We start from the raw sequence: 26,488 nt of genomic DNA on the forward strand, positions 1-26,488 counted from the left end.
GAATGGCTCTGTGCCCCTCGATCCTTGTCATACCAGACTCCATCCCAGGGCCTTGAGCTGAGGCTACGACCCCCCGCCAGGAGGCCCCGACTCCCTCCAGAAGCACAGACACTTCTGGCATGGGCGGGGTGAGCCTGGACAAGCTGCTTCATGGCTCAGGCCGCCCCGGCCTGCCCTCCAGCCCCTGCCTCGGCCCAGCCACTGTCCTGAGACACCCAGGGGAGGGGCCGGGGCGGGGGGAGACCTGGGCTTGGGGGACCCTGGCCCCAGCCTGTTGCATCCAACACGTCCCCAGGGCTCCCTCCAGGGCCTCTCCTCACCACAAATCACGCTGGCTTGGCCGCAGGGGAGAGGCTGTCCCCGACCCTGTGAGCCACTTCAGGGAGCCATTTCAGGGACTGGGGAGGAGGGCAGGCATTCCTGCCCACAGGCCCCGTAGCTGCCAGGAGTCTGTGGCCAGCCCCTCAAAATCCGGCCCCCAGGGCCCAATGCCGTCCATCTGCGCTGGTGGGCGGCGAGGCCGGGTGGCGGTGTGACACGTGACAGCAGCCAGAACAGGCAAGCAGACACAGGACGGGACCTTTATTGCTGAACACAAAACACCCACCGGGGAGTCCCGGGGGGGAGGGCTAGGGCTTGTGCCGCGCGGCGGCTTCCGCACCCACAGCAGGCACAGGCCCCGCGGCGAGCCCTGCCCGGCACCCCTCTGGGCTGGGGGTCGGGGTCCAACCCGGGTGCAAGGCTGAGGGCCCAGGGGTGGGAAGGTGAGTGTGCGGAGGGGTGGCAGGACAGGGCCCCGCCCAGGGGAGAAGGTGAGCCCCTGGGCACACACTGGTCACAGAAGGCCGGGAGCCAGGCAGGCAGAGCGGCGACCCCGGGGCCCCAGGGTGGGGCTCGGTGGCAGGTGGCCCCTCCTCTGGGGCGGTGGCAGGCGGAGCCTCCTTCCTCTCCAGGAACGAGGGGCTGAGGTAGGCGCGGGCTGGCCCCCTGGGCCCTCACAGGCGGGGTTTGATGTGCAGAGTTTTCCCTGTTCCGAGAAGGGCAAAGGTCAGGTGCCAGGATCCCCCCACTCCCACCCCCCGCAGCCGGGGAGGAATGCCCCTCCCGCCAAAGCTTCTGGGTCAGGAGGGGGGTGACTCCATCAAGCCCCGGCCTGCACAGCAACGAGGGCAAGCGGCTCCGGTCAGGCGGCCGTCCGGCCCCGCCCACCCTGGGGTCCGGCGGCCCCGCCCACCCTGGGGTCTGGCATCCTCGCGGTGCGCAGGCCGGGTCCCAGGCAGGAGCCACAGCGATCTGCCGGCTGAGCTATAAATACCAGGTGCACGCCGCCTGCGCCAGACTCCGAGACCCACGGCTCCCCTCCCACCTGCAACACGGCTGCCAGACGCACACGTGGAGGCTGAGCTGTGCCTTCAACCTCAAAAGTCACACGTGTGAGCGGTCGGCTGAGCAGGGGGGAAGAGACCTGGGTCCCCGGTGCGGTGACAGGGCCTGGGGGCAGGAGGGCCAGGGAGGGAGAGGCCGCGGTCTGGTGGGCAGGGAGGTCTTCCCCCAGCACAGCAGGGGCCTGGGGGCAGACGGTCAGGTCACGTCCGCAGGGGTCCCTACCCTGTGTGCCCCGCGCTCCCTGGGAGTCAGTGCCCGCCCTCTGCTATGAGGGCTCCAGGCCCCGGCTCAGGTTGGCATCACCCCCCCCCACGGGCGCCTCCATGTGGCTGCCCACAGGCACCGCACTCTCTATGTGCCCCTGGGAGCCCAGCCCGCCTCTCCTCCTGGGCCCCCACTCAGGGCTGAGGACTCCAGTCACCGGCTGGGCCGAGCCAGAGCCCAGAAGCCAGGCCCGCCCAGCCGGGGCTCCAGGCCTGCACACTGCACTGGCCTCTGCCCACAGGCCTCACCCCTACTGGGTGACTGCTTGAGTAGGTGCAGCCAGCCAGCCTGGGCCTGCCTCCGCCTGCCCCTCTAGCTCCGGCCCCGGCCAGGGTGGGGGAGGCCCGGGCAGGAAATGAAGGCTGATGGGGCCTCCGAGGCCAGCGGGAGCCTCTGTGGCCTCTCCCGGGCCAGCCTCCACTGGCACTGGGCTTGGCTGCCTCAGGGCCCCCATCCGCCCCCTCCCCACCCCAGGGAGGCCCACCCGGACGGAAGGTGCTGGTGCCCTGGTCCCAGGCGGGCAGGTGGAGCGGCCCCGAGGCGGGGGCTGTACACAGGCACCGCGGGTCCCGGCCCCTCGGAGGCAGGCGTTTGAGCGTGCTCAGCGGGGCCGTTAGGGAAGGCTGCGGCAAGCATCTTCCATTAACGTTACGACCGTGAAATATGACAATAAAATGATGGCCGTATGGTCGCAAATTTGCAGCCCGCCGAGCTGCGTGGGGTTTATCGTCACTCAAACGCGCGGAGAGCTGTAAAATGTTTACAGAAAGGGTCGTTTGCAGCCATAAAATCCTCTTTTCTCTCCTAAACAAGGCTGAGTGGAGCCATTTACCAAGCCCCAAACGTTCATCGGGGGAGAGGGAACATCTGTTCTCTCCAGGAGTGTGCGGTGATCTTCCAGAACAAATTAACAGAAATGGGCGCTTTCTAATTAAATCAGCCCTCGGCTGGGGTGGCCTGTGCGGGCGGCCGCTGCTGCACTCACACCTTGGCCAGCTCTGTCCCCGTGGGCCCGAGGCGCGCCCCTGCCAGCGTGGGAGTGGGGGGGGGCCGCGGACGCGGCACCATCAGCGCCCAGCCCATGCGGGGCGCTCACGAACCATCTGGGCCCCACCTGGGAGCCCTGACCCGGTGGGGCTGTGGGGAGCACTGAAAAAGAGCCCCCGGCCGTGCCACGCCGGGCTTCAAGGGGCCAAGCTGCCTACCTGAGTCCTTAGTTGGGGGGCTCCTGGGGGTCTGGGCCCTGGGCTGGCCTCCTGGGCTCGGCGAGGACTGCAGGGAGATGAAGGAAGGCAGCTTGGGGAGGCTGCTGGAGCTCGTCGCCGCAGAGGCAGCCTCCTCCCGGAGAGACAGCTCCTCTTGGTCCAAGGACAGGGAGGGGGAGGGAGGGGTGGGGGAGGAGGGGGAGAGGAGGGAGGAAGAGGAGGGGGTGGAGGAAGGGGAGGGGGAGGAGGGAGGCTTTGCTGACAGGGGAGAGCCCGAGGCTGCAGCTAACACCCTTGGGGAGGAGGGAGGGGAGGCTGAGCCAGCAGCCACGGAGGTGGGGGAGCTGGGCGTCTGTCTGGTGGGGCGCTGGGCAGCCGAGGACTTCCTGTGGGAAAGGAAGGGGAGCAGAAGTGTGAGGGTGGGTGGCCGCCCGGCAGGGCTGGAGTCCGGAGGGCACCAGCCGACCAGCTATGCGGCACCTGTCCCAGCAGCCACCGGGCATCGCCATTCAGGTCTGAGGCCAGCCCTCGGCCCCGGAGGACAGGCCGGTGACGACAAGGGGCCTCTGGCCTGAGGCAGCTGGGGTGAGCCTGGCCGGTGAGCCCCGGTTCCCACTGACCCTGCCCTCACCTGCCACAGTCCACTCACGGGACAGGTGAGCACGTGGGGCCCCAGCCACGAGTATCACCCAGAATCTTCCCTTTCCTGGGGAGTGGGAGTGGGTAGCTGAGAAGCTCCCACCTTCCTCCATGGGACAGGGACTGGGTATTCCCACATAGGCCTGGTCCGGGCCAGGGATGTCCTTGGCTCTGTCCAGCCTGGAGGTGTAGCCCCCCACACTGTCCCAAGCTTACACACACAGCACCCACTGGCCCTGTCACCTGGGTCCGTGGCTGGAGGCGGCCTTGCTCTTGGGTGATGCGCTGCTGGGCTCCGGGGCCGGGGCTGAGGCCGCCCGCCGGCCAGGGCGCTTCTGGTTGCGGTGCAGCAGCTGGCACTGGGCGCCCCGGGGGCAGATGCCCCTGCGAGAGAAGTCGGGGCACAGCAGCGTGTGCTTCTTCTTGCACTGCGGGGGGGAAGAGGGCAGCCGGGTGAGCAGGTCAAGGCCTCTGCACCAGGTGGGGCGGCCCTGCCTGCTCAGTCCCCCGGGGCCTGAGGGCCAGAGACTTCCTGTTGGAAGGCTGAAACCCCCAGGCCAGAGCAGCCTGCGCCCCCACCCGCCCGTGCCCCCTGGGTGATCAGAAGGGCCCTGGGCTGGACTGACGGCAGGGACCGGGCTGGCCCAGGGGTCTCCTAGGCTGGTATAGGAATTCTCAGGCCACTAATCCCCTCTCTGGACCGCAGCACCCCATCCTGGCTGAAGATGGAGACGTGGGGGGAGGCTCAATGCGTGGAGGGCCTTATGCATGGGGTTTAGGCTCCAAGCCCAGGGGTGCCCAGGTCGGCCGAGGCCAGCCGCACACCCGATCCACCCCACCTGTCACGGCGGCTAATTATACCCGGCTTGGGACGCGCCATCCAGCAGGTGCTCTGTGCAGCACGGGGCCTCAGCTCCGCCCACCAGGCCCACAGGGAGCCAGGAAGCCCCTGCCCATGGCCAGTCTTAGGGGGCACAATGGGGGGGGGGTGTGTGGAATGTAGCAAGTGTCCCTCGTGTTGGACCAGCCACCGGGAGAGACACTGTCCTGACAGGACCCACTGCACGGGCCCCGCCAATCCGTCCAGAGCCGAGTTTCAAGCAGCCAGGCCGCAGTGCTCACACCCAGTCCGGGAGGCTGTGTGCTGGCTGAACCACTTGGAAATCTGTGGCAACAGCTCTGAAACCTGCCTCTTAGAAGCCCGTCCCCGGAGCCCTGGACCTGGGCCCTGCTCCCAGCACCCAGGACAAAGAGCCTGGCTGAGGACCCCGCGGAGTGCGTGCCCGTTCTCTGAGCACAATCTGGGCACTGGCCCCATTGAGGCCCCACACCTGCCCCTCGGCTGCCACCGATGGACTGGAAGCCCCTCACGCTCATGCCAGGGGGCCGGAGCTGGTGGGGCCATCTGGGCAGCAGGACCCCCAAACGCACACTTGCACCCCCCTCCCAGCTAGCCCCCCTGCCCCCGAGAGAAGGCTGATGTGTGCTCGCTTGCTTTCAGGACACGGGGTCCTGAAACGCAGGGGCCCCGCCGCCGTGGGTTCCGCTCTAAGACCAGGAGAGTGCAGGGCACTGGTGTACCAGGGCAAGGGCGGGCGGCGGGCCCTTCTGCAGGGGAGTGGTGGGTGGAGAGAGCCTGGCACCGGACAAGAGGTGACCCGGATGCCGAGTGCATATCGGGGGGCGGCCGGCGGGTGGCTGGGCCCACGCTGTCCCGTGTGGAGCCCACGAGCCACGCGGAGGCTCCGAGCCACGGCGGTGCCGCGGGCTCGGCAGACAAGGACGAACGTAAAAGGCCACACCGATGTTTCCTCCGTGACTGTGCGGTGGAAGGTGTGACGGGTCAGGTTAATACAATTCATTTCACCTGCTCTGCTTTACTCTTCTAAGGTGGCCACAAGAAAACTCAGAATATCACGTGTGGCTCACATCTGGCCTACTGGATGGTGCTGGTCTGAGCTGGCCTCCTCCCTGGCACAGCCACACGTCGAGGGTCGAAGGTACAGAATGTTCCCAAACCATCCACAGGCCGTCAAGAAAGGAAAATGATGGACAAAAAGTGACTCAGAAACATACTGGACACAAACAGAGTCTCCAATTTCAAAGGCCGGACGTCGTCGTCCAGACCAAGCCCACAGATGCGGGAGCAAAGCCAAACAACCACGCAGGAGCCCCAGAAAACCCCCCAAAGGCCTGGAAATGAAGAAACACGCTGCTGAATTCTCCACGGGTCAAACACGAAGTCACGGAAATGAGGTAACGATGAGAACTGGGCGCCAGTACTGAGCCACGCTTCAGGAGCAGCTCCCGCGCCGGGAGACAGGTCGCAGCCTGCAGGCTTCTGTCGGCAGAGAGGCTCCTGCTCGACACGCGGGGACAGCAGAATGGCCCAGACCCAGCAGAGGGAAGGAAACAGAAGGTAAAAACAGAAAGAAAAGAAATACCAAAAGGGGAGCAAACCCGAGAGAGCCGAGAGTTGGTTCTGAAGAAACGAATCGATTTGTCCAACAAGACGGACTGGGAGACGAAGAGGCCAGCACAGAACACGAGGAAGGACAAAGGGGCCGTAGCTGGTGACCCTGCTGAACAACAAAACGCTACCGATACAACATCAAGAAGAAACTTTACACGAATGAACTTGAAAACACAGATGAAACTGACAAATTCCAGAAAAACTGTCAAGAAAAAAATAAAACCTGGACAAATACTCCTATGGCCATAAAGGCATGTGAACCAGTAGTTAAAAAATAAAGCAAGTTCCAGCCCAGGGTTTTCCTGGAAGTTCTACCAATATTCAGTGTACTACCCAACCCTGCAGGAACTGGTCCACAGAACAGGGATGAGAGGACACTCCTCAACCCGGTGACAGGGCTGGGGCACTCCTAAAAATAAAACCTGACTGATGAGATCACAAACAGAGGCCATTTGCACTCATGCCTGAGGGTTCAAAGGTCACACACACATTATAAACAAATGGGAGTCCTGCCGTGTGTATCTGGACTGACCAGGACTAAGACGAGTGCGCCTCAAGGATGCAAGTTAGTTTCACATTAGAAAATCAACAAGCAGAATTTCGCACATTAACAGACTCAACACATGGGATCATATGATCACCTCAACAGCTACAAAAAGTATTTAATAAATCCAGCATGAATTCAAAGTTTAACAGATTACTGATTGGATGGCACTTTCTCAGCTTAACATAAAGGGTTTCTGAGAAGAATGTTCCAAAAGCATCACTTGTCATGGGGAAAGGGTGGAAGCCCACTCCCATCACTGGTACACTGTGCTGGGGTCATAGCCAGAGTAGAGACAAGAAAAAGAAAGAAAAGACGTTTGAACTCAAAGGAGGGAAGAAATGGCCATTATTTGCCGAAGATACATTTCTTTAGGAAAACCCAAAAGAATCTATGGATAAATTATAACAATCGTTAATACAGTTCAGCAAGGTTCCTGGAAACAAAATGAATATAACGAATTCCACGTCTAGATACCCATGAACGTCCAGAAAATAAGAATTTTTATTTTGTTATTTATAAAAATAATAAAAGTGACAAATAAATCTAACAAAGGTACAGAACTTCAGTAAAAGGCAGCACACGAGTGGCCTACGTAAGAGCCAGATGCCCGGCTCACTCACGGGCGGGCAGACAAGGGCCAATTCTCACCAAACCGAGACAGAGATTCAGGACAATCTCCATAAAAATTCCAACTTTTTATTTTATTTTTTTAACTTACATTGGATCTACAATATATTTCTGGGAGGATAAAGGGCAAGGAGAGTGAAAACAGCTGTGGAGAAGGACAAGGTGAAAGAATCTATGACCAGGAATTACCGCGAAGTTCAAGTAATCCCAGAGCACCAGCCGGCTCAAGGGGACATAAGGAACAGGGCAGGGAGCCCGCCTCGCTGCGCTGCCTGCAGACCCCGGGGACAGGGACAGACGGCCCTGGGCCCGACCCTACAGCACAGCTGTCCCGGGTGGGACTAAAGGGGCCGGGCCCACACGTGAAAGGCCGGCCTAGGGGCTCGGGGAAGGAGGAGGATTTCTCCCGCAAGACACAGATGTGCAAACCTTCACCACCGATAAAGTCATTTCCATTATAATTAAGAACTTTTGTTCTTCAAAATAACACCACGAAAAAGGAAAAAAATTAATTACAAAGAAGATAACTGCCATTTATATGACTGACAAAAGATTAACGTCCAGAATGTTTCATATTTATGTATTTTTATGTTCATATTTAGATTTCATAAATTTCCTGTGAATCCACAAGAGGAAACCAACCCAGAGGAAAAATGTCCCCACCCTCACTTAAAAAAAAAAAAACAACAGGGGGCGCCTGGGTGGCTCAGTCGGTTGAGCGTCTGACTTCGGCTCAGGTCATGATCTCGCGGTCTGTGAGTTCGAGCCCCACATCGGGCTCTGTGCTGACAGCTCAGAGCCCGGAGCCTGCTTCAGATTCTGTGTCTCCTTCTCTCTCTGCCCCTCCCCTGTTTGTGCTCTCCCTCTCTCTCTCAAAAAATAAAATAGACATTTAAAGAGAAATTAAAAATTAAAAAAAACCCAACAAAACCCCACCTAGTTTTCAGAAAGGGAGGCCGAAAAGGTTCAAACATAGGGAAGGCATTTTGCCTCATCAAATCCAGTAAAGGCAAATTAAAAAATGCAATGAGGTAACCTTTTGTCCTTCAAACGGTCAAAAAGAAAAACAGAGGTTGAACGTCACCAAGTGCGGGCAAGAAAACTGGTCTACGAGTGTGAACGGGCAGAAGCCGCCGGGAAGCCATCTCAGTTGTCCACCACAGCAGACCAGTGCCCTCCAGAGCCGGGCCAGGGCCTTGCCAATGACGCGCTACAGCCCCGATCCCCGAGGGCCGGAGGCGGAGCCTGCGTCACTCCAGGCTGCCTTCGGTGAAGCACATTCCATTTCACAGGGGTGAGGCCGTGAGAGGCCAGGACCGAGACCGCACTGCCCACCTGTGCTTGCCCCCACAGTCACCGAGGGGCTCCCAGGGTCCCTGCTCCCTTCCCAGGCCCCGGCCCCACCGGCTGCCTGCTCCAGGCCAGACAGGACCGCAGAAGAGCTGGTACGGGAGGGACAGGACTCGGGTGGGCTGTCTAGGCCCAAATCTGCCACCTAGCTCGTCCACGGCGGCCACCAGCCTTCCCACCCCTCCTGGGTCGTGCCAGCCCATCTCCGTCCTCAGACTGCCACCCCCACTCTCCAGGGGGCCGGGTCCCACCTCCGCCGCCAGCAACGCCAAAGAACCGGCTCATCAGTCCTGTCCCCAGTGACTCACCGGCTTCCCTCCCACCCTCCAGAACCAAAGCCACCCCTTCCCCACCTTGGAGACAGTCCCACACTCCCCTCCCTCTCCACCCCTCCTTCTCGCTGTACCCAACCATCTCCCTTCTGAACAGCTCTCGAAGGCATCTACCTCATCCATTCCCTGGCTATTTAGGTTAAGGTCTGCCTCATTCACTCAGTCATTCACCCCCAAATTGGTGACCAAATCCAATGTGATATCCTAGAACAGAAAATGGAAATTGTGGAAGACCGGGTAAGGTGCGATCAGAGCCTGGACTCAAGCCGGGAGCAATATGCCCAGTGTTACTTCTCTAGTTTTGATGGTTGGGTGCTGGTTGTGGTGAAGGTTCAGAGCAGGGGGCCGGGGGAAGGGTGTGTGGGGATTCTGCACCATCTCTGCAGCTTTTGGGTACATCCACAATTATTACAAATGACAAGTTTATTAAACACGGTAAATGACTGTCTGTCCTGGGCTCTGACGTCTACACACGTGACAAGGACAGGAAGACTCTGAAGGTGGACAGAAGGCTGTTGGATCCAGGATTTCCTTCCTGCCTTGCTGGGGTGGGGCCAGAGTAGGCCCTGAAGAATCAGGCCCTCCCAGTGGAGGTCAAGTGGGGAACATGTACTTGGCGGGGGTGCGTCACCACCTCCACTCCCATCCCACCCCCGGTGTCGCAGGAAGCCAGCTGAAACAGAAGGTTTAAACAAGATCCAGACCCCTGTAACAGCCAACATGTCCGGGTTTCAACAGAAAATGACTCAGCATACTGGAAAAAGGTGAGACCTCAGACTGAATGGGATTGCAATTGAAGACAATCAGCGCCTGTCGGCAGGAGACTGCAGAGGTGTTGGGCTTATCTGACGAAGAGTTTAAAGGAGCATGATAAATGTGTTTCTTTTCTTTTCTTTATTTTTAAGATTTTATTTTAAGTAATCTCTACATCCAACGTGGGGCTCGGACTCACGACCCCAAGATCGAGAGTCACACGCTCCACCGACTGACCCCGCCAGGCACCCTCATAAACGTGTTTCAACAAGCAATTAAAGACGTGCTGGAAACGATGACAATATAGAAAGCCTCAACTAAGAAAAAGAAGATGTAAGATAGGACCAAATGAAATTTTAGAACTGAAAAGCACAATAACCGAAATAAAAAAGACTCCTGTATGGGCTCAACAGCAGAAGGGAGGCACAGAAGAAAGAGTCAGTGAATCAGAAGACAGAGCAACAGAAATTAACCAATCTGAGGGACACAGAGCAGACTTTAAAGCATGGATGGTGCCTCAAGGGCCTGTGGGAACACAACTCTCGTGCATCCAGAGCTGTGGAAGGGAAGAAGAAAGAACTCAAGAGTAATGGCTGAAAACGTCCCAAACTTGGCAAAAACCGTAAGCCCACAGATTCAGAAAGCTGAGCGAACCCCAATCAGTAAAAAGCAAAGAAATCCACGAAACCCTGCATCATAGTCAAACTTAAAAGCTATAAAGTAAAAAGTAAAAGCTATAAAGAATCCTCCAAGCAGCCAGAGAGAAATGGCACTTCTTCACCTGCGCGGGAAAGTTCAAATGACAGTGGATTTCTCCTAAAGCACCATGGAGGCCAGAGGAGGTGGTATAACATTTGCAAGAGCTGAAGGGGCAGAACTATCAGCTCAGAAGCTCATATTCAGCAGAAATAGCCTTCAAGAATGTGGGGGAAATCCAGACATTCTCAGATGAAGGAAAACCCAGAGAATCTGTCACCAGCAGATCTGCCCTAAACATGACTATAGACGTTCTGTAAACAGAAAGGAGACGATAAAAGACAAGGCTTGGAGCGACGGGAAGGCAGGCCAAGATAACCAAACCACGGGTAAACATACCAGACTTGCCTCGAGTCTCCTGAATTGTGTTTGACTACGGAAGCAAAAATTACCAGTGTCTGTTGTGGTTCTAAATGTCTGTAGAGGACATATGTAAGGTGGTTATAGACGGGAAGGGTAAAGGGACATAAAGGAAGGTGAGGTTTCTACACCAGTAGACTGTGATAAGTTATGGATACACAACACAATGCCTAGTGCAGCCACTAAAAAAGCTACAGAAAGATGTACACACTTGAAAGCACTACAGATAAATCAAAACAAAATTCTAAAATTGTTCCAGTAACCCACAAAAAGACAGAAATGACAAGTAGAACAAAAAACAGAAACCAACAGAAGTCAAATTGCAGACTGAAGCCCTACCACAGCAATAATCACATTAAGTGTAAATGGCCTAAATATACAAATTAAAAGACTGGCAGAGGAAATTTTAAAACATGACCCAATTATCTGCTGTCTATAAGAAAGTTACTTCAAATACAATACTATCGGTAAGCTTAAGGTAAAAGGATGGAAAAAGGTATATCATGCAAACATGGATCAAAAGATAGCAGGAGTGGCCACATGAATACCACCTGAAGCAGACTTTAGAGTAAAGAAAATCACAGAGAGACATGTTTTTATGCCATGTCCAATGTGGGGCTTGAACTCAATAACCCTGAGATCAAGAGTCGACCCTGAGATCAATGGTCGGCTCTGAGATCAAGAGTCACATGTTCTACCGACTGAGCCAGTCACCCCAGAGAGACACATTTTATACTGATAAAAGGATCAATCCAACAAGAAGACATAGCAATCCTAAATTTACATGCACCAAATAAAAGAGCTATAAGATACATTTTTTTTTGTTGTTAAAACCCTCAGAAAGTTTTACATTTTATTTTATTTATTTATTTTTTTTTTTGAGAAAGCGAGACAGAGCACAAGTTGGGGAGGGGCAGTGAAAGACGGAGACAGAGAATCCAAGGCAGGCTCCAGACTCTGAGCTGTCAGCACAGAGCCCGACGTGGGGCTTGAACTCACAAACCGCGAGATCATGACCTGAGCTGAAGTCGGACGCTTAACCGACTGAGCCACCCCAGGCGCCCCTATAAAATACATTCAATAAAAACTGATATATATGAAAGGAGAGACAAATCCAAAATGACAGATGGTGACTTCAACATCAGTCTTCCAACAATTAATGGAAAGTCAGCAAGGACACAGAAGAACTCAAAAGTGCCTTTCACCAGCAAAATCTAATTGCCATTTATAAAACTCTCCACTTCACTCAACAAGACTGGAATACATATTCTTTTCAAGTGCTCACAGAATATATACTAAGATAAAGCATATCCTGGGCCATACAACAAGGCCCAAGAAACTTAAAAGAATTAAAATCATACACAGTGTATTCTTTACCACTACAGACTTAAATTAAAACTCAATGACAGAGGGGCCCCTGGGTGGCTCAGTCAGTTAAGCAGCCAACTCTTGATTTGGGCTCAGGTCATGATGTCACGGTTCGTGAGTTCAAGCCCTGCTTTGGGCTCTGCACTGTGTCAATGCAGAGCCTCCTTGGAAGCTTCTCTCCCTCTCTCTCTCTCTCTGCCCCTACCCCACGTGCTCTCTCTCTCCCTCTCCCTCTCAAAATAGATAAATAAACTTAAAAAAAAAAAAAAACAATGACAGAAAGATATTAGGAAAATCTCCAAACACTTGGAAATAAAACAATAATCTGTGGATCAAAAAGAAAGTCTCGAGGTGGTGGCGGCAGCGGTGGTGGGGTGAGGTGGACAAAAATGAAAAAAACAACAAACAAGAAACAACCAGAACTAAATGAAAATACATCTCAAAACTGGTAGGATTCAGCTAGCTAAATTCATATACAAGAGGAAAAATTCCAGGGGCACCTGGGTAGCTCAGTTGGTTAAGTATCTGACTTCAGCTCAGGTCATGATCTCATGGTTCGTGAGTTTGAGCCCGTGTTGGGCTCTGCGCTCTCAGTGCAGAGCCCGCTTCATATCCTTTGTCTCTCTCTCTCTGCCCCACCCCTGCTCTTTTCTCTCTCAAAAATCAACAAACATAAAAAAAAAGGAAAAATTTCAAATCAATAGTCTAACTCCCACCGTCAGACCCTAGGGGGGGAAAAAGAGCAAAATAGAACCAAAGCAACAGAAAGAAACAGTAATGATAAGAACAGAAGTCAATAAAACCAAAAAAAAAAAAAAAAAAAAAAACAATAAGAGAGAAATCAATGAAACAAAGAGCTGGCTCTTTAAAAAGATCAATAATATTGACAAACCTCTGGCAAAGCAAAGAAGAAAGATAAAAGTCACAAATTTCCAATATCAGGAATTAACAGGGATCACTACAGACCCTGCAGACATCAGAAGGATAATTAGGGCATACTTCGAACAACCCTACACACGTAATTTTCACAACTTAGATGAGATGGACCAATTCCTAGAAATACACAATCACCAAAACTGACTCAAGAAGAAAAAGAAAATCTGACTAGCTCTATATATAGTAAGGAGATCGAATCAGTAATCAAAACCCTCCCAATAAAGAGAAGCCCAAGACCAGAGGGCTTCCCTGGTGAATTCTACTAAACATGTGAAGAAGAACCAACACTTACTTTTCTCAAATTCTTCCAAAAAACGGAAGAGTAAGGAATTCTTCCTAACAACAAACAGCCAAACAATCTGTGAAGCTAGCTTTACCCTGATACCACAACCAGACAAAAATACCACAAGAAAGAAAGCCACAGATCAATGCTCGTCACAAATACAGATACAAAAATCGTCAACAAAATACTAGAAAGCTGAATTCAGCAGTGGGATGCTCAACATACAAAAACCAGCCAATGTAACTATGATTAGAGGTGGTCGGTATGCCTGATTGGCCACTTTGGTAGAATTTAGGAAGAAGAAAACCGCATGATCATCTCAATTGATTCAAAAAAGATCCGACAAGATTCAACACCTTTTATAATAAAAACATCAAATAAACTAGGACTAGAAAAGGAACCTCCTCAACAGGATAAGAATCGTACCCGAAAGCCCACAGCTACCATCATACTAACTGCTGAAAGACTGAAAGCTTTTCCTTTAAGATGAAGAACAAGACAGGGATGCCCCCTTTTGCCACGTTTATCTAACACAGTGCTAGAAATTCTAGCCAGAGCAATTAGGCTAAATAAATTTATTTTTTTATTTTATTTTTTTTAACATTTCTTTATTTTTGAGACAGAGAGAGACAGAGCATGAACGGGGGAGGGTCAGAGAGAGGGAGACACAGAATCCGAAACAGGCTCCAGGCTCTGAGCTGTCAGCACAGAGCCCGACGCGGGGCTCGAACCCACGGACCGTGAGATCATGACCTGAGCCGAAGTCGGCCGCTTAACCGACTGAGCCACCCAGGCGCCCCATAGGCTAAATAAATATTAAAAACATAGGGATGCCTGGGTGGTTCAGTCGGTTAAGCATCCAACTTTTGATTTTGGCTTGGATCACGCATGATCTCATGGTTCATGGGACTGAGCCCCGCACTGGGCTCTGTGCTGATGGCACAGAGCCTGCTTGGGATTCTCTCTCTCTTTCTCTCTCTGTTTCTCTCTCTCTGTTTCTCTCTGTCTCTTTTCTTGCTATCTCTCTCCCTCTCCTTTTCTCTCTGCCCCACCCCTCATGCACTCTTTCTCTCTCTCATGCACTCTCTCTGCTCATGCGCTCTTTCTCTCTCTCTCTCAAAATAAATAAATAAAAATTAAAGAAAACACACATACACGTGTATGTATATACATATCAAACCTAAATTTAAAAGGAAGAAAAGTATCTCTGTTAGCAGGTGACATGATCTTATGTATAGAAAACGCTAAACAATCCACAAAAAACCGTAAGAGCTAATATGTGCATTCAACAAAACTCTGGAATATAAAATCAACACACACATAAAATCAACGTATCACTACCCACTTATAATGAACAATCTAAAAAAAGGAAATTAAAAAATCAATTTTCCATTTACAGTAACATCAAAAAATGTAAGATCCTTAGGAATAAATTTAACCAAGGAGGCAAGAGATACACTAAGAAAACACTGCTGAAAGAAATTAATGAAGGTCTAAGTTAATGGAAAGACATCCCATGTTCATAGATTGGAAGACTTCCTATTGTCCAGATGACAACACCACCCAGAGTGATCTACAGATACAATGCAATCCCTACCAAACTCCCAAAGGCCTTTTATAAAATTTATTTATTTTTTTAATGTTTTATTTATTTCTGAGAGAGAGAGTGAGCAGGGGAGGGGCAGAGAAAGAGGGGGACAGAGGATCTGAAGTTGGGCTCTGCGCTGACATCAGTAAGCCCAACCTGGGGCTCAGACTCATGAACTGTGAGATTGTGATGTGAACCAAAGTTGGACGCTCAACTGACTGAGCCCCCTGAGCGTCCCCCAAAGGTCTTTAAAAAACAAATAGAAAAGTCCATCCTAAAATTCATATGGAATCTCAAATGACCCCAAAAGGTCAAAATAATCTTGGGAAAGAAGAACAAAATTGAGAAATTTACATTTCCTGGCTTCGAAAATCACTATAAAGCTACAGTAATCAAAATACTTGCTTCAGGACAGACACCGAGACCAGTGGAACAGGACCCAGCACCCAGAAACGAGCCACCACGTATGTGATGAGCTGAATGTCAACAAGGGTGCCAGGACCACTCAAAGGGGAAGGTGCACGGCTGTCCACAAGCGGAAGACCGATGTTGGGCCCTCATCTCACACTACACACAAAAATGGACTCAAAATGGTCAAAGACCTGAATTTCAGGACTAAAACTATTAAACTCGTATTAAAAAACCACAACCACAACCACAACAACAACATGGGGAGAGGCTTCAGTGACATCAGGTTGACAAGTATTTGTCGGATATGACATCAAAAGCATAGGCAATAGGAAGAAAATAAAGTGTTCTCAATCAAGGAGAAACTTTTGTGCCTCGCAGTATACTGTCAAGAGAATAAAAAGACAGAATGGGAGAAAACAGTCATAAATCCTCTCCTGGTAAGGGTTTGATTTCCAGAACATAAAAGAAGTCCACAGCAACAGCGAAATACCCCAAACAACCCCATTCACAAGTGGGCAAAGGAGCCGAACGGACATTTCTGCAAAGAAGATGCACCAACGGTCAGCAAGCTGACAAGACGCCCCCATCATCAGTCGCCAGGGGAAAGCGGACACTCACGAAGGTGGCTTTTAGGAAAAGGGGTGAGGCCAACAAAGCCTTGGTGAGGATGCGAAGAAACGAGAACCCTACACACTGCTGGCAGGACGCAAAACAGCACAACCAGTATGGCGGTTCCTCAAGAGGCTAAACACACAACTGCCACGTAACCCTGCAGCTCCCCTCCTGGGTGTCCGCTCAACGGAAGCGAAAGCAGGCGTCTGAATGGACGTTACGTGACAACATTCGCGGCGGCATCAGCGACGGTATCCAAAAGCCACAACCCAAGTGTCCATCCCAAGACGGATGGACAGAGGAGTGGCCCACGCGTCCCGGGGATGTTACTCGGCCACGAAAAGGAGGGAAGCACCGACAGACCGCACTGTGCGTGAATGTTGACAACATTACGTGAAGTGAAAGAAACCAGACACAAAAGGACACACACCGTACGACTCCACTTACATCGGTATCTGAGAACAGGAGGATTCACGGAGACAAAACGTAAATTAGTCAGTGCCCAAGGCCCAGAGGGAGTAATGGGGGGGTCACCCCTGAACGTTTACAGTTTCTGTTTGGGGTGACGGAGAAGGTCTGGGAACAGACAGTGGTGACGGCTGGACAATACTGTGAATGCGATTAATGCCACTGAATCATACAGACAGAAACGGCAAATTTTATGTTATCTTTATTTTACTGCAATCAAAAAAAATGAATGACATAACATACTGAAACCCACCGCACTGTAACTTAAATAGGTGAATTGTATGCTCTGCGAATCAGATGTCAAAGCTGTTGGAGACCAGACGGAGGGGCGGCCGATGCGTCTAGCATCACGCGCCGTCAAGAAAACGCAAAATGCAACCACAGTGAGAAGCCACCTCCCGCCATCAGCAAAGCCGAAGCCGCAGGACAGGTAGGGACGGGTGGTGGCCAGGACGTGACAGAAGGAAGCCCTCATCCGCTCCTGGCCGGAACGTGGACTGCCGTGGCCACGTTCGAGGGAAGTCCAACGCGCAGTCGCCAGCAAGTCCACCCCCGGTGTCTACCCAAGAGACACCTGTGCACACCTTTCACAGCTGGACGGTTCCAAACGGCCCCCGGCTGGACACAACCCAAATGTCCACCCACTGACCGATGAATGCCGCGGCGTGGTCCAAGCACAACGGAGCGGCTTTCAGCCACAAAAAGAACACAGGCCTGATCTAGCCCACAATGCGACAACCCTCAAAGTCACGTTAAAAGAGGGGCGCCACGAGGGGCGCTGGGGTGGCTCGGGTGGTTGAGCGTCTGACTCTTGGTTTCGGCTCGGGTCATGATCCCAGGGTCGTGGGATAGAGCCCTGTGTCAGGCTCTGCGCTGACAGTGTGAAGTCTGCTTGGAATCCTCTCTTTCTCCCTCCCTCTCTGCCCCTTCTCCACTCACTCCCTTTCTCAAAACAAATAAACGTTAAAAGAAGTTTACAAAAAAAAAGAAGTTTAAAAAAAAGAAGCCAGGGGCACCTGGGTGGCTCAGTTAAGCATCAGGTCATGATGCCAGGGTCGTGAGGCCAAGCCCCGTGTTGGGCTCCGTGCTGAGTGTGGAGCCTGCTTGAGATTCTCTGTCCCTCTCTCTCTCCCCTTCTCCCCTGCTCTCTCTCTCTCTCAAAAAACAAACAAACAAACAAACAAACAAAACAAAAAAGGAAGGAAAGAAGCTGGACAACAGAGTCTATGTGTTTGCAGATTTCAATATATGAAATGCCCAGGAACACACGAGGTTGCGGAGAAAGGAGGTAGGTTCCTCGTGCCTGGCAGGAGAGGGGCGCGGGTGGGACCGACTACGGACGGCAGAAGGGCTGCTGGGCGACGGACACGTGCGTCCTAAACCTGGATCCTGGCAAGCAGACTGTGTACTTGCAGCGGGTGAACCAGGTCATGTGTGCACTGGGCCTCAATAAAGCTGGGCTTCAATACGTTTTTCTTAACGTTTATTTAGTTTTGAAGGGGGCGGGGTACAGAGAGAGAGGGAGACACGGAATGCGACGCAGGCTCCGGGCTCCGAGCCGTCAGCACAGAAAGCTGAGTGGAGACAGGGGTGGTTTCACGGGTGGTCTTGGGGGACAGGACCCCCCGTGTGGAAGAAAACTAAGTGACGTCCCACCTCACACCACAGCCAAGTCAGCGACACCTGCTCTTGCCCCAGGCCTACTCGGAAGGGGGCAGATGGGGCCTTAATCACCACAGTCCCCCAGACCCTCGAGACCCTCATTAGCCCAATCTTGCCGAACAGGAAACGGAGGCCCTGCAGGATGAAGGGGGGGGGGTGCAGGGAGGGGGGCCAGGGCCTGAGCCCCTGCCCCAGGGCCTCCCTCAGGCCTCCCACACTGTGGCCTCAAAGCTGCACCCAGGAGGAGGATGGAGAGGGTCCCAGTGGCCCTGGGAGGGGGCAGGTCCTGGAACAGGACGGCAGGGGGATGGTGGAAGGACTGTGACCCACACACACCGGACAGATTTCAGCCTAAGCAACGGTACCCCAGCAGAGTCAATCGCTGATGACAGCCATGCAAACTCAGCCTGTGACTCTGGAGCCAGAGGACACGAGAGCTTCTGTGAGGCAGGGCACATCAGGAGACAGGAGGGGCCGTGGTGGGAGTGTCCCCAGCAACTCGGCTGATTGCCAGGAGCCCCACAAGCAGGCCGGGCACCCCACGCAGGCCGGGCCCTGACACACAGGCTGGGCAATGACGCACAGGCCGAGCACCCCATGCAGGCCAGGCACTCACTCACACACACACACACACACACACACACACACACACACACACACACACACGTTACCCAGAGAGGGGACAAGCAGGGCACCTTGGCTGATGCCAGGTCGAGCGGCCGTGGGGACCCACCACTGGGACCGTGGAGAGACAACCCACTGCGACCCCATGTCGTCCGGCTAGTGCGTCCTGAGCGAAGGCAAGGGGTCAGACCAAGGGCCCGGTGGGCGGGGCGGAGGCTGACCTCTGAGCTGTCCAGAGCGGCAGTGTGGCCCCCGAAAAGGGAAGGGAGCAGAGATTTACTCCCGGCCTAAATTATTCACAAGAAAAGGGAGCGCGCCTCTTTAACAAGCCGTGGCTTTATGAAGCAAGGTTAACAATTTCACTTGATTCAGTGGAATATTATAAACTCTCTGGGGCCCATTTGAGGACTTGTACTTCAGGCACAAGGCGACGACTCAGCACTTTTTATATTATTTAGAGAATAAAATTAACCCTCACCAGCCCAGGCTGCTGCCGCTCCTGCCGCTGGATCTGGCCTGCTCAGCGCTTTCCCCCATATATAATTACAAGCTGCTATCCATCATGTGGCAGCCACGGCACCAACACGCCGAAAGGGACACGGTAAGCACTTCCACCAGCGGCAGAACTTAAATATCACTTTGATACTTTCATTTAAATGGGAATATCTTACAGTAATCGCGCACAGCCTCCGCGGGGGTCCTGCCACCGCACCCCAGCCCACCCGGCCCTGGTCTGAGCCGCTCCCAGTCCCCGCCCCATGGGGCGGGGCCTCTCCGCCAGGGTCCTGGGCGTCCTTCAGGGTGACCCACCAGCTGCGGGTCAGGTCCCCAGGTTTGCCAAGCCCGGCCCGGCCTGGGCCCTGGCCTGGCGGCAGGAGGGAGAGGACGCAGGGAGGGAAGGGGCACGGGCCCCGCGGTGTGAAACGCACTGACGCGCGCTCCCCTTGCCCAGGCCCAGTCCTGCTGCCCTGCCCACCGGCGGTCCCCAGGAAGTCCCAGCTCCGGTCCCCCCACAGTCCAGACTGCAGGTCTCAGCACTGGCGAGGAGGCTCCCTCTCGGGGCACCAGGGGCTAGAGAGGCCTGTCCTGGGGTTCCCAGCCCAGGGCACTGCTGCCCTGGCAGGCCCGGGCCACAGAGATGAGGAGGGGCCCCTTCTGGAGAGCAGGACGGAGCCGGGGTGCTCAGCTGCCGGGGAGCCCCAGCACAGCAGCCCCTCGCCGACAGGTGAGGGCAGCAGCAGTGATGGGCCCGAACACAGGGGGCAAAGCAGGCGCTAGCCTGCGGGTGGCCCTTGCGACCCAGTTCCCTAATCCCTTCACACTGGCCCCTTCTACCCTCGCCACCCTGGGGTTCCATGCGCTCCAAGGAAGGCTCGGAGGAGCGTGGCTGGTCCACCGCTGGGGGCTCGGGGCTGCCGGCCACCCACCCGCGCCCCTCACCTTTGCGCCCAGCGGGCAGTAGCCTTTGAGAAAGTCCGTGCAGACCTCCGCCTTCCGGGACACGTAGACGTGGCTGTACGGGCAGTTGCTGTTACTGCAGATCCCCTTCAGAAAGTACGAGCACACGGGCATCTGTGGGGGCGAGGGAGCAGGTGGTGAGGACCCGCAGCCCCCTGCAGCGCCCCTGGGCGCATGGGCCCCGTCTGCCCGGTACTACCACAGCCCCCGTCCAGCCCTCCATCAGGCACCTGCCCCCCCTTTACAGGTAAGGCAGCGGGTCCCCCCTGCAGGACCGACCGCCTGGGGCTCCGAGGCCAGGCACGAGCCGTGCGGAGACTGTGGCTGGAGACCCGCACCCCCAAGGGAGAAATGGATGCGCAGTGCTGGCCAGCACCTGAGGCCAGGCCAGGTGGGGGCTGCCAGCCCTAAAGGCAGACAGACCCCTGGCTTCCCCAGAAGGCAAGGCCGCCGGGGCAGGGCACAGGCGAGGATATCCAGGCGGGGCTGGCCCCAGGCCTGCAGGACGGCTCGGGCCCAGATGTGCTGTCACCTGAGCCTGTCACCTGCTCTGAGACGGCCCCAGTTTCCAGGCAGTGGGGCCGTGGTGGGATAGACGCCTCAAAGCGCAGGGGCTGGAGGGTCAGGGGGAGACAGAGCACAGGGGCTCTAGGTAGAGCAGCGGCCGACAAGGCCCGGAAGGTCCAGCAGATTTCCCCACTGCTTGGGCACCTGGCAGCATCTGTGGGCCGGAGGCCTGACTCCACCCAGGGAAGCCTGTGGAGGGACTCTGGGGAGGCAGGCAGGTGCCCCGGAGCAGCCTGGGCTGCGCTGACCACAGGCTGACGCCGCGGAGGCCTGGCAAGGGGCCTGGCTCCAGTGCCCCGGAAACCAGCAGGTGAGCCCAGGGGGACCCGGGGCGGGTACGGAGTGGGCAGCCTGGGCAGACCCGTGTGGCCCAGCGCCCCCCGGCCCCTGGGACACAGAGAGGCGGCCCACTTTCTCCCCACAGGGGGAAACTGAAGCCTGAGGGCCAGCAAGGAGGGGTCTCTGATCTTGCCCACCCTGACCTCTGCAGTTGCCAGGCAACTCTTCTCTGGGGCCCCTCCCCGGGCCACCTCCTGGGCCGTCTGGTCACCCCCTAGGGGGTCTCCCCACCTTCGGCAGGCCTGTTGACCCTCTGGGGGGTCTCTCTGGGACCTCCCCTCCCCTCCCCTCCTCTCCCCTCCCCTCCCCTCTCCTGTCGGACCCGCCCCTCACGCACCCCACCGCAGCCCCCGGCCCCCAGTGGGTCTCCACCGGCTGGCACTCCGGGGTCTGGCGCCGGCCTGCCAGGGGCCCCACACAGGAGCCTCGGGGGGTGGGGGGCAGAGGGGAGGCCAGTGAGGGAATGAGGGAGAAAGCAAAGAAACAAAGGGTGATTTAACGTGCAAGAGTTTATTTTTAATTGTCTTTTAACTGCAGCGCACGGGGGAGAAGGGCCGGCCCGTTTGGGGCTGCTGGTGGTGCGGCTGCAGACAATTCCCTTAATGTGGCTTTTGATATAGAGCCCAAATTAGCTCTAATAAAAAGGGATAATAAAGCCAACTCTCACAGCCAACGGAGCCCCTCCTAGCTGTCAGCACGGCCGTTACCGAGAGGAAGCTGCATCCTCGTTTCAATTAACCTTGTTTGCACCCACCACGTCCACACAAATAACAATAACATTAATTCAGGGCGCTCGTGCGGGCGCCCACATCAGACAGCTCGGAATGTGCGCCAGCTTCGGAGCCGGAGCTAATGAACCTGAAACTCGACGTGAATTTCCAAATTGCTCACAACAGAGTTTCGAAGCTCTATTAGGGAGAAAAATGCTGATTCTCTTCAAGTTCCTCAAGGGGAAAAGCTGTTGTAGCGGCAGCAGCCTCGGCCCGACCCCGCCTCCCCTAACCTTGCCGCGGCCCCAGAGCAGGGTGGGGGGCTGAGAGGGGTTCCCCGCGCTCACCGAGGCCGAGGGGAGGGGCCCGGGACGGAGGGGCCCAGTGGTGCACCTGCCTGTCCTCCTCTGCCCTTCCTTCCGGCACACCCTGCCTCAGCCCGCTGCCGGGCGCCCACCCCGGGGGGCAGCTGGAGGCCGCTGCTCCTGGGCACGTGCAGCGGTGGCCACACAGCCGGCTCCCGAGCCGAGAACCGTGGGGCGGTGCCTGCGGGGGGCGCGGGGGGGGGGGGGGCGCTCACCTTCTCCTTGGACACGTGGTGGGAGAAGGGGCACGTCCCGTCTGTCTTCTTGCACGTGCCCCGGAGAAACCTGTGCAAATGAGAGGAACAGCGTCAGAGGGGCTGGCGTGGGCAGGGACCCCCGCGGCCCCCGCCCCAGAGGCTCACCTGGTGCACACGGCCACCTTGTCGGGGTCGTGGATGTAGGGACAGTGCTCGCCGTGGTTGCACCTGCCGAAGCGGTTGTAGTACATGCAGTATTCCTGCTGCTGCTTCCGCCGCCGCTGCCTCGCCTGCCGGACGATGGCCAGGCTGCGCTGCACGGCCCGGCTGTGGACAGGGCGGAGGTGCGTGAGCCCGGGGGACCCCTTCGCCCCCATCCCGTGAGCCCCGAGCCCAACCCTGAGGGACGTACCTGGCCAGGGAGCGGCTGCAGCTGCTGGCAGGGTCCAACCGGCCTGTGGGGCAAGAGGCCGGGTCACGTCAGGCCCGCGGGCAGCTGGCTCTCCTGCTCCCCACCAACCTGCTGGGCGCAGCTCCCCCCTGGGCCCCGCTCTCGGCTCAGGCACTGCTGCCCCCCAGGGGAGACTGCCTGCCCTCCTGGGACACTGCCGGACCAACGCCCACCCCGTGAGGCGCGGGGGGGGGGGGGGGGGGTGCGGCGGGCCGGCCCGTACAGGGACCAGATCTGGCAGCACGGCTCCCGGCGACACTGGCTACTGAGCAGCGGCCTCACCTCAAGTCAGGTGGTCCCAGGAGAGCCTAGGTGCTGGGGGCCTCCCTACTACCTTCCTCTGCCGGGGGCAGGGCCTGGGGCTATGAGACCTGAATGACGATTCTTATGAATTTAAAGGGTTAAATGAAAATATAATAGTAAGTACGTGGCCACAAAGCTTGACGTCCTCACTCCCAGGCTCTACAGGGACGTACGTGCCGACCTGGGCCTACACAGGCTCCGGACAAGCACATCCGGCCCGGAGGCCTTCGTGGGCCATGGCGGGTGCCCACTCCCCCAAACCCTAAGTGCAAAGACCCGTCAAGTCCTCTCTGAGGTCACTGACTGTGGCCCAAAGGGGAGCTGTTCATGAAGTGAACGGTGGTGATGAGAAGGGAGCAGGTGACAGGATAATCAAAGCCAGGGGACAAGGGGCAGGTGGGCAATGTCTGTCCTGTGCAGGCAGGGGGCAGGAGTGCAGACTGACGTACAGCCCCCTGCTTCCCTTTTGTGGATGAGGTCACTGCCCCCCAGGACCAGGGTGGGCCGGGCAGGGCCCAAGACTGCTCAGATGTTCCTCAAACACACATGTGAACCTTCCCAGACCAGATTCCATTTTCCACAGGCAGCTGCTGAAATGGATCCGGTGGCGAGAGGCAGAAGTGACATCACTCAGAAATTCTAGGGACCTGAGGCAATGACAAAGCATCCCAGGCTTAAAAAGGGATGTCCCCAAGCTGCCTGGCTCTGAGCCGCCCCCATCGGAGCCGCATGGGAGGCCTGGGCAGGTGGCCCTCCAGCCACCCAGAGGCCCCTCCCTCGGCCTCCCCAGGACGATCTGTGCCAGGACCCGCTCGGCTCAGTCCCGTCCAGAGTTCCAGACCCGGTCACGCAAGCATTCTGACACTGCATGTGGCCCGCGGGCTGGACCTTCAGGCACCCCCTTCTACATCTAGCCTGCGCCAAGCCCTAACCACTCAGTGGACACTCCACACAAACACTCCATGTGCCCTCTCTGGGCTACCATCCCCTGACCAGTGTCTGCCCCTCTCTGAGCCTCGGTCCCCTCAAGCTGAAGCAGGGTGGCTCCAGGGCTGCGTGGTGAGACCCCCACTGAGAAGGAACTGCTTGGCCCAGGGGCCCAGGCCCAGGGGCTGGCCGAGACGGGAACGGGGCCGGTTCCAGAGCGGGGAGCGGGCAGCAGGGCGGAGAGGAGCTGGGCGTCCCGGGCCACAGCGGAGTCCCGGCTCCCCAGCTGGGGATGCAGGTCCCGGGGTACCGGCTGGAGGCCAGTCCAGGTGGCACGGGGTGCTCGCACACCTGCCCGCCCCGGGGATGACGGAGTGCAATCCGATCGCTGCTGGGAGCGCAGCTTCCCGGGCTGCCACCCAGGCTGCCGGTGCCTCTGTGGCGCCATCTGCTCCTGCCAGGGCCCACGGTCAACATGTGTCTGCCTGTCAGGCCTGGTGTCTGCGGGGGCGGGGCGGGGAAGGGACAGGTTTACTCCCCTTTCCGTGGTTTGCTCTTAAGAAGATACCAGTGTGGGGCTCGCAGCGGGAGGCACTGTTCAAACCCCGAGCGGTGCTAAAACACGCACATAAAGCAGCTGCCGGAAAAGAGGCCTCGAGGTGCTGCGGGCGCTGCAGGGTTCGGCCGAAAACCTTGGCAACCGCGGAGCAGGCGGTGCCCAGCCTTCCGAGAGCTGCCCTGCCCGGGGATCTTCCCAAAATAGACCCGGCGAGCTTGGCATCAAGGCCCCACCCCTGCCAGCCCCCACCGGGCAGCGCCTCACCCTTCACAGGCCAGCGAGCCCAGGCAGGGGCTCTGGGGTCAGAGGGAGCGGCCGGGCAGCACAGCCAGCTTCCGCAGCCCCGCGGCGCCCCGGCTGGCCCGGCCATTCCCAGGAAATCGCGGCCCTCGGCGGAGGGGGCCCCAGGAAGAGGCATCCAGAAGGGAGGCAGGCAGCGGGGTGGGGCCTTGGGTGCGTGGCTCCCAGCCCTCTCTTGTGCCCTCTCAGCACAGGGCGGGGTCAGCAGGTCACAGATGACTGGATAACCTGCCCAGGGGTGTGTGGTGGCCGACGAGCAGCAGGGAGCCTACTCCAGTCTGCCTCCCTCAGGGAGCTGGGGGCCGGCCCCGCAGCCTAGGCCGGGGGAGGTGGCTCTGGCAGACACACTTGGGGCCTCTGCTCCACGGCAGGGACCAGCGGGCTCTTGGGTCCGCGACGTACGCCAGGCCTGGTGGAGCACGAGCCGCAGCCCACGCCCGGGTGCACCCAGGTCGGGGGGCCAAACCACACAAGGAGAGGCCCCCGGGGCTGGGCCCTGCGGGTGGGCAGGCCTGAGAAGCGGGAGGGAAGTCCGTGGTCACTGGGCTCGGGGGGAGGAGGGTGCCCTCCACCTTCCCCGTGGCTCGGGGGACCCCAACCAGGGGCTAACACTGTCCCTGAGAGGCCTAGCGGCCGGGAGCCAGAGTCAGGACGGGGGCGGGCTACCTCCCTGCCGGGTCAGAGTTCTGCTGACAGAAAAGGAGAGCCACTGGCCAGTGGGAGCTCCTGCAGCTGGGGGTGGCCTACCTTCTCCACAGCAAGCGGTCGGGGGTCCGGGTGGCCGGAGCTGGAGGCGGCGGGGGCGGGGGGGGGTTGGTCCTCGGTGGGTTCTGGCTCCAGCTCTGCCTCACACCCGGGACACGCCACCCAGCGGTCTGTGTTCCAAGTCCCACCTCCGGCCCCCGCCTGCCCTGAAGTTGGGGTGGGGGTGGGGGCTGCCGGGACCCTGCCTGCACCCTGAGGCCTGCGTCCTCTCTTTATGGCCCGAGGCCAGGCGGCCGGGACACCGGGCGCGGTGAGGCCGTAGCTCTGTCCCGCTCTGTGTCCCGAGGAGACTGGAATGCTGTGCGGCTGTGCACCTGCAGGGGCGTGGGCTCGGCGAGGCGCCTTCCGCGGTGAGACGACGCAGGACAGCCGTCTGCTCAGGTGTGGTGTGGTCTATGCCGGGAAGGGAGCCCCACAGCCCCTTCTGCTCTCTGCTCTCCCACCCCAAGGCGGCGGGCGGCCCGGGGTCTCCCGGGAGCTCTGGCTCGCCTCTCTTGTTCCCTCCCTCAAGCGGCCGCCACGCGGCACAGACCCGCCTCTTCCTCTCTGCCTCCAGGTGCCCCTCCTCCCAGCATGGACTCGAGGGGCCGGGTGGTGGGTGCGGCCCCACCCCCAAAGGCCCAACCAGCCCGCCTGAGGTCAGGGCCCACGTGGAGCGGCCCACACGCAGCCCCAAACCACAACCCCCTTCGGGTCCCTGCTGTAGACAGTGTGAATGCCAGGATGGCCAATGATGATGTCTGGCCGGGCCAGGGAGGAGTCCCTCACACCCGGTGTGAATAAGCAGCCCCGGCATCACCAGGGCCGACAGGAGGTGAGGGTGCTGAGGAAATGTCAGCAGAACGGGCCTTATTGCTCGGGCCCGACCAGAATATCACTCCGCAGAAAGGCTGCCCAGCAGCC

General features: G+C 57.2%; 1 protein-coding gene across 2 annotated transcripts in view; it reads right to left on the reverse strand.

Annotated features, from left to right (window-relative positions):
* Positions 1-567: 567 nt before the first annotated feature.
* ZC3H3 (zinc finger CCCH-type containing 3) overlaps positions 568-26,488 on the reverse strand; it is an 88,257-nt gene continuing 62,336 nt past the window's right edge. Inside the window, exons 6-12 of one of the 2 annotated variants that reach the window (XM_042972819.1) lie at positions 22,693-22,735; positions 22,446-22,607; positions 22,299-22,368; positions 20,085-20,216; positions 3,738-3,922; positions 2,856-2,922; positions 568-1,027 (exon numbers count right to left, since the gene is read on the reverse strand). In XM_042972819.1, coding sequence (XP_042828753.1) covers positions 836-1,027; positions 2,856-2,922; positions 3,738-3,922; positions 20,085-20,216; positions 22,299-22,368; positions 22,446-22,607; positions 22,693-22,735 — 851 coding nt within the window. In that variant the 3' untranslated portion in view covers positions 568-835. Of the gene's footprint in view, positions 1,028-2,855; positions 3,242-3,737; positions 3,923-20,084; positions 20,217-22,298; positions 22,369-22,445; positions 22,608-22,692; positions 22,736-26,488 lie in introns of both variants that reach the window. The other variant, XM_042972818.1, reaches the window with a different exon arrangement.

This window comes from Panthera tigris, chromosome F2 (assembly GCF_018350195.1).
Source record: "Panthera tigris isolate Pti1 chromosome F2, P.tigris_Pti1_mat1.1, whole genome shotgun sequence".
Lineage (NCBI taxonomy): Eukaryota > Metazoa > Chordata > Mammalia > Carnivora > Felidae > Panthera > Panthera tigris.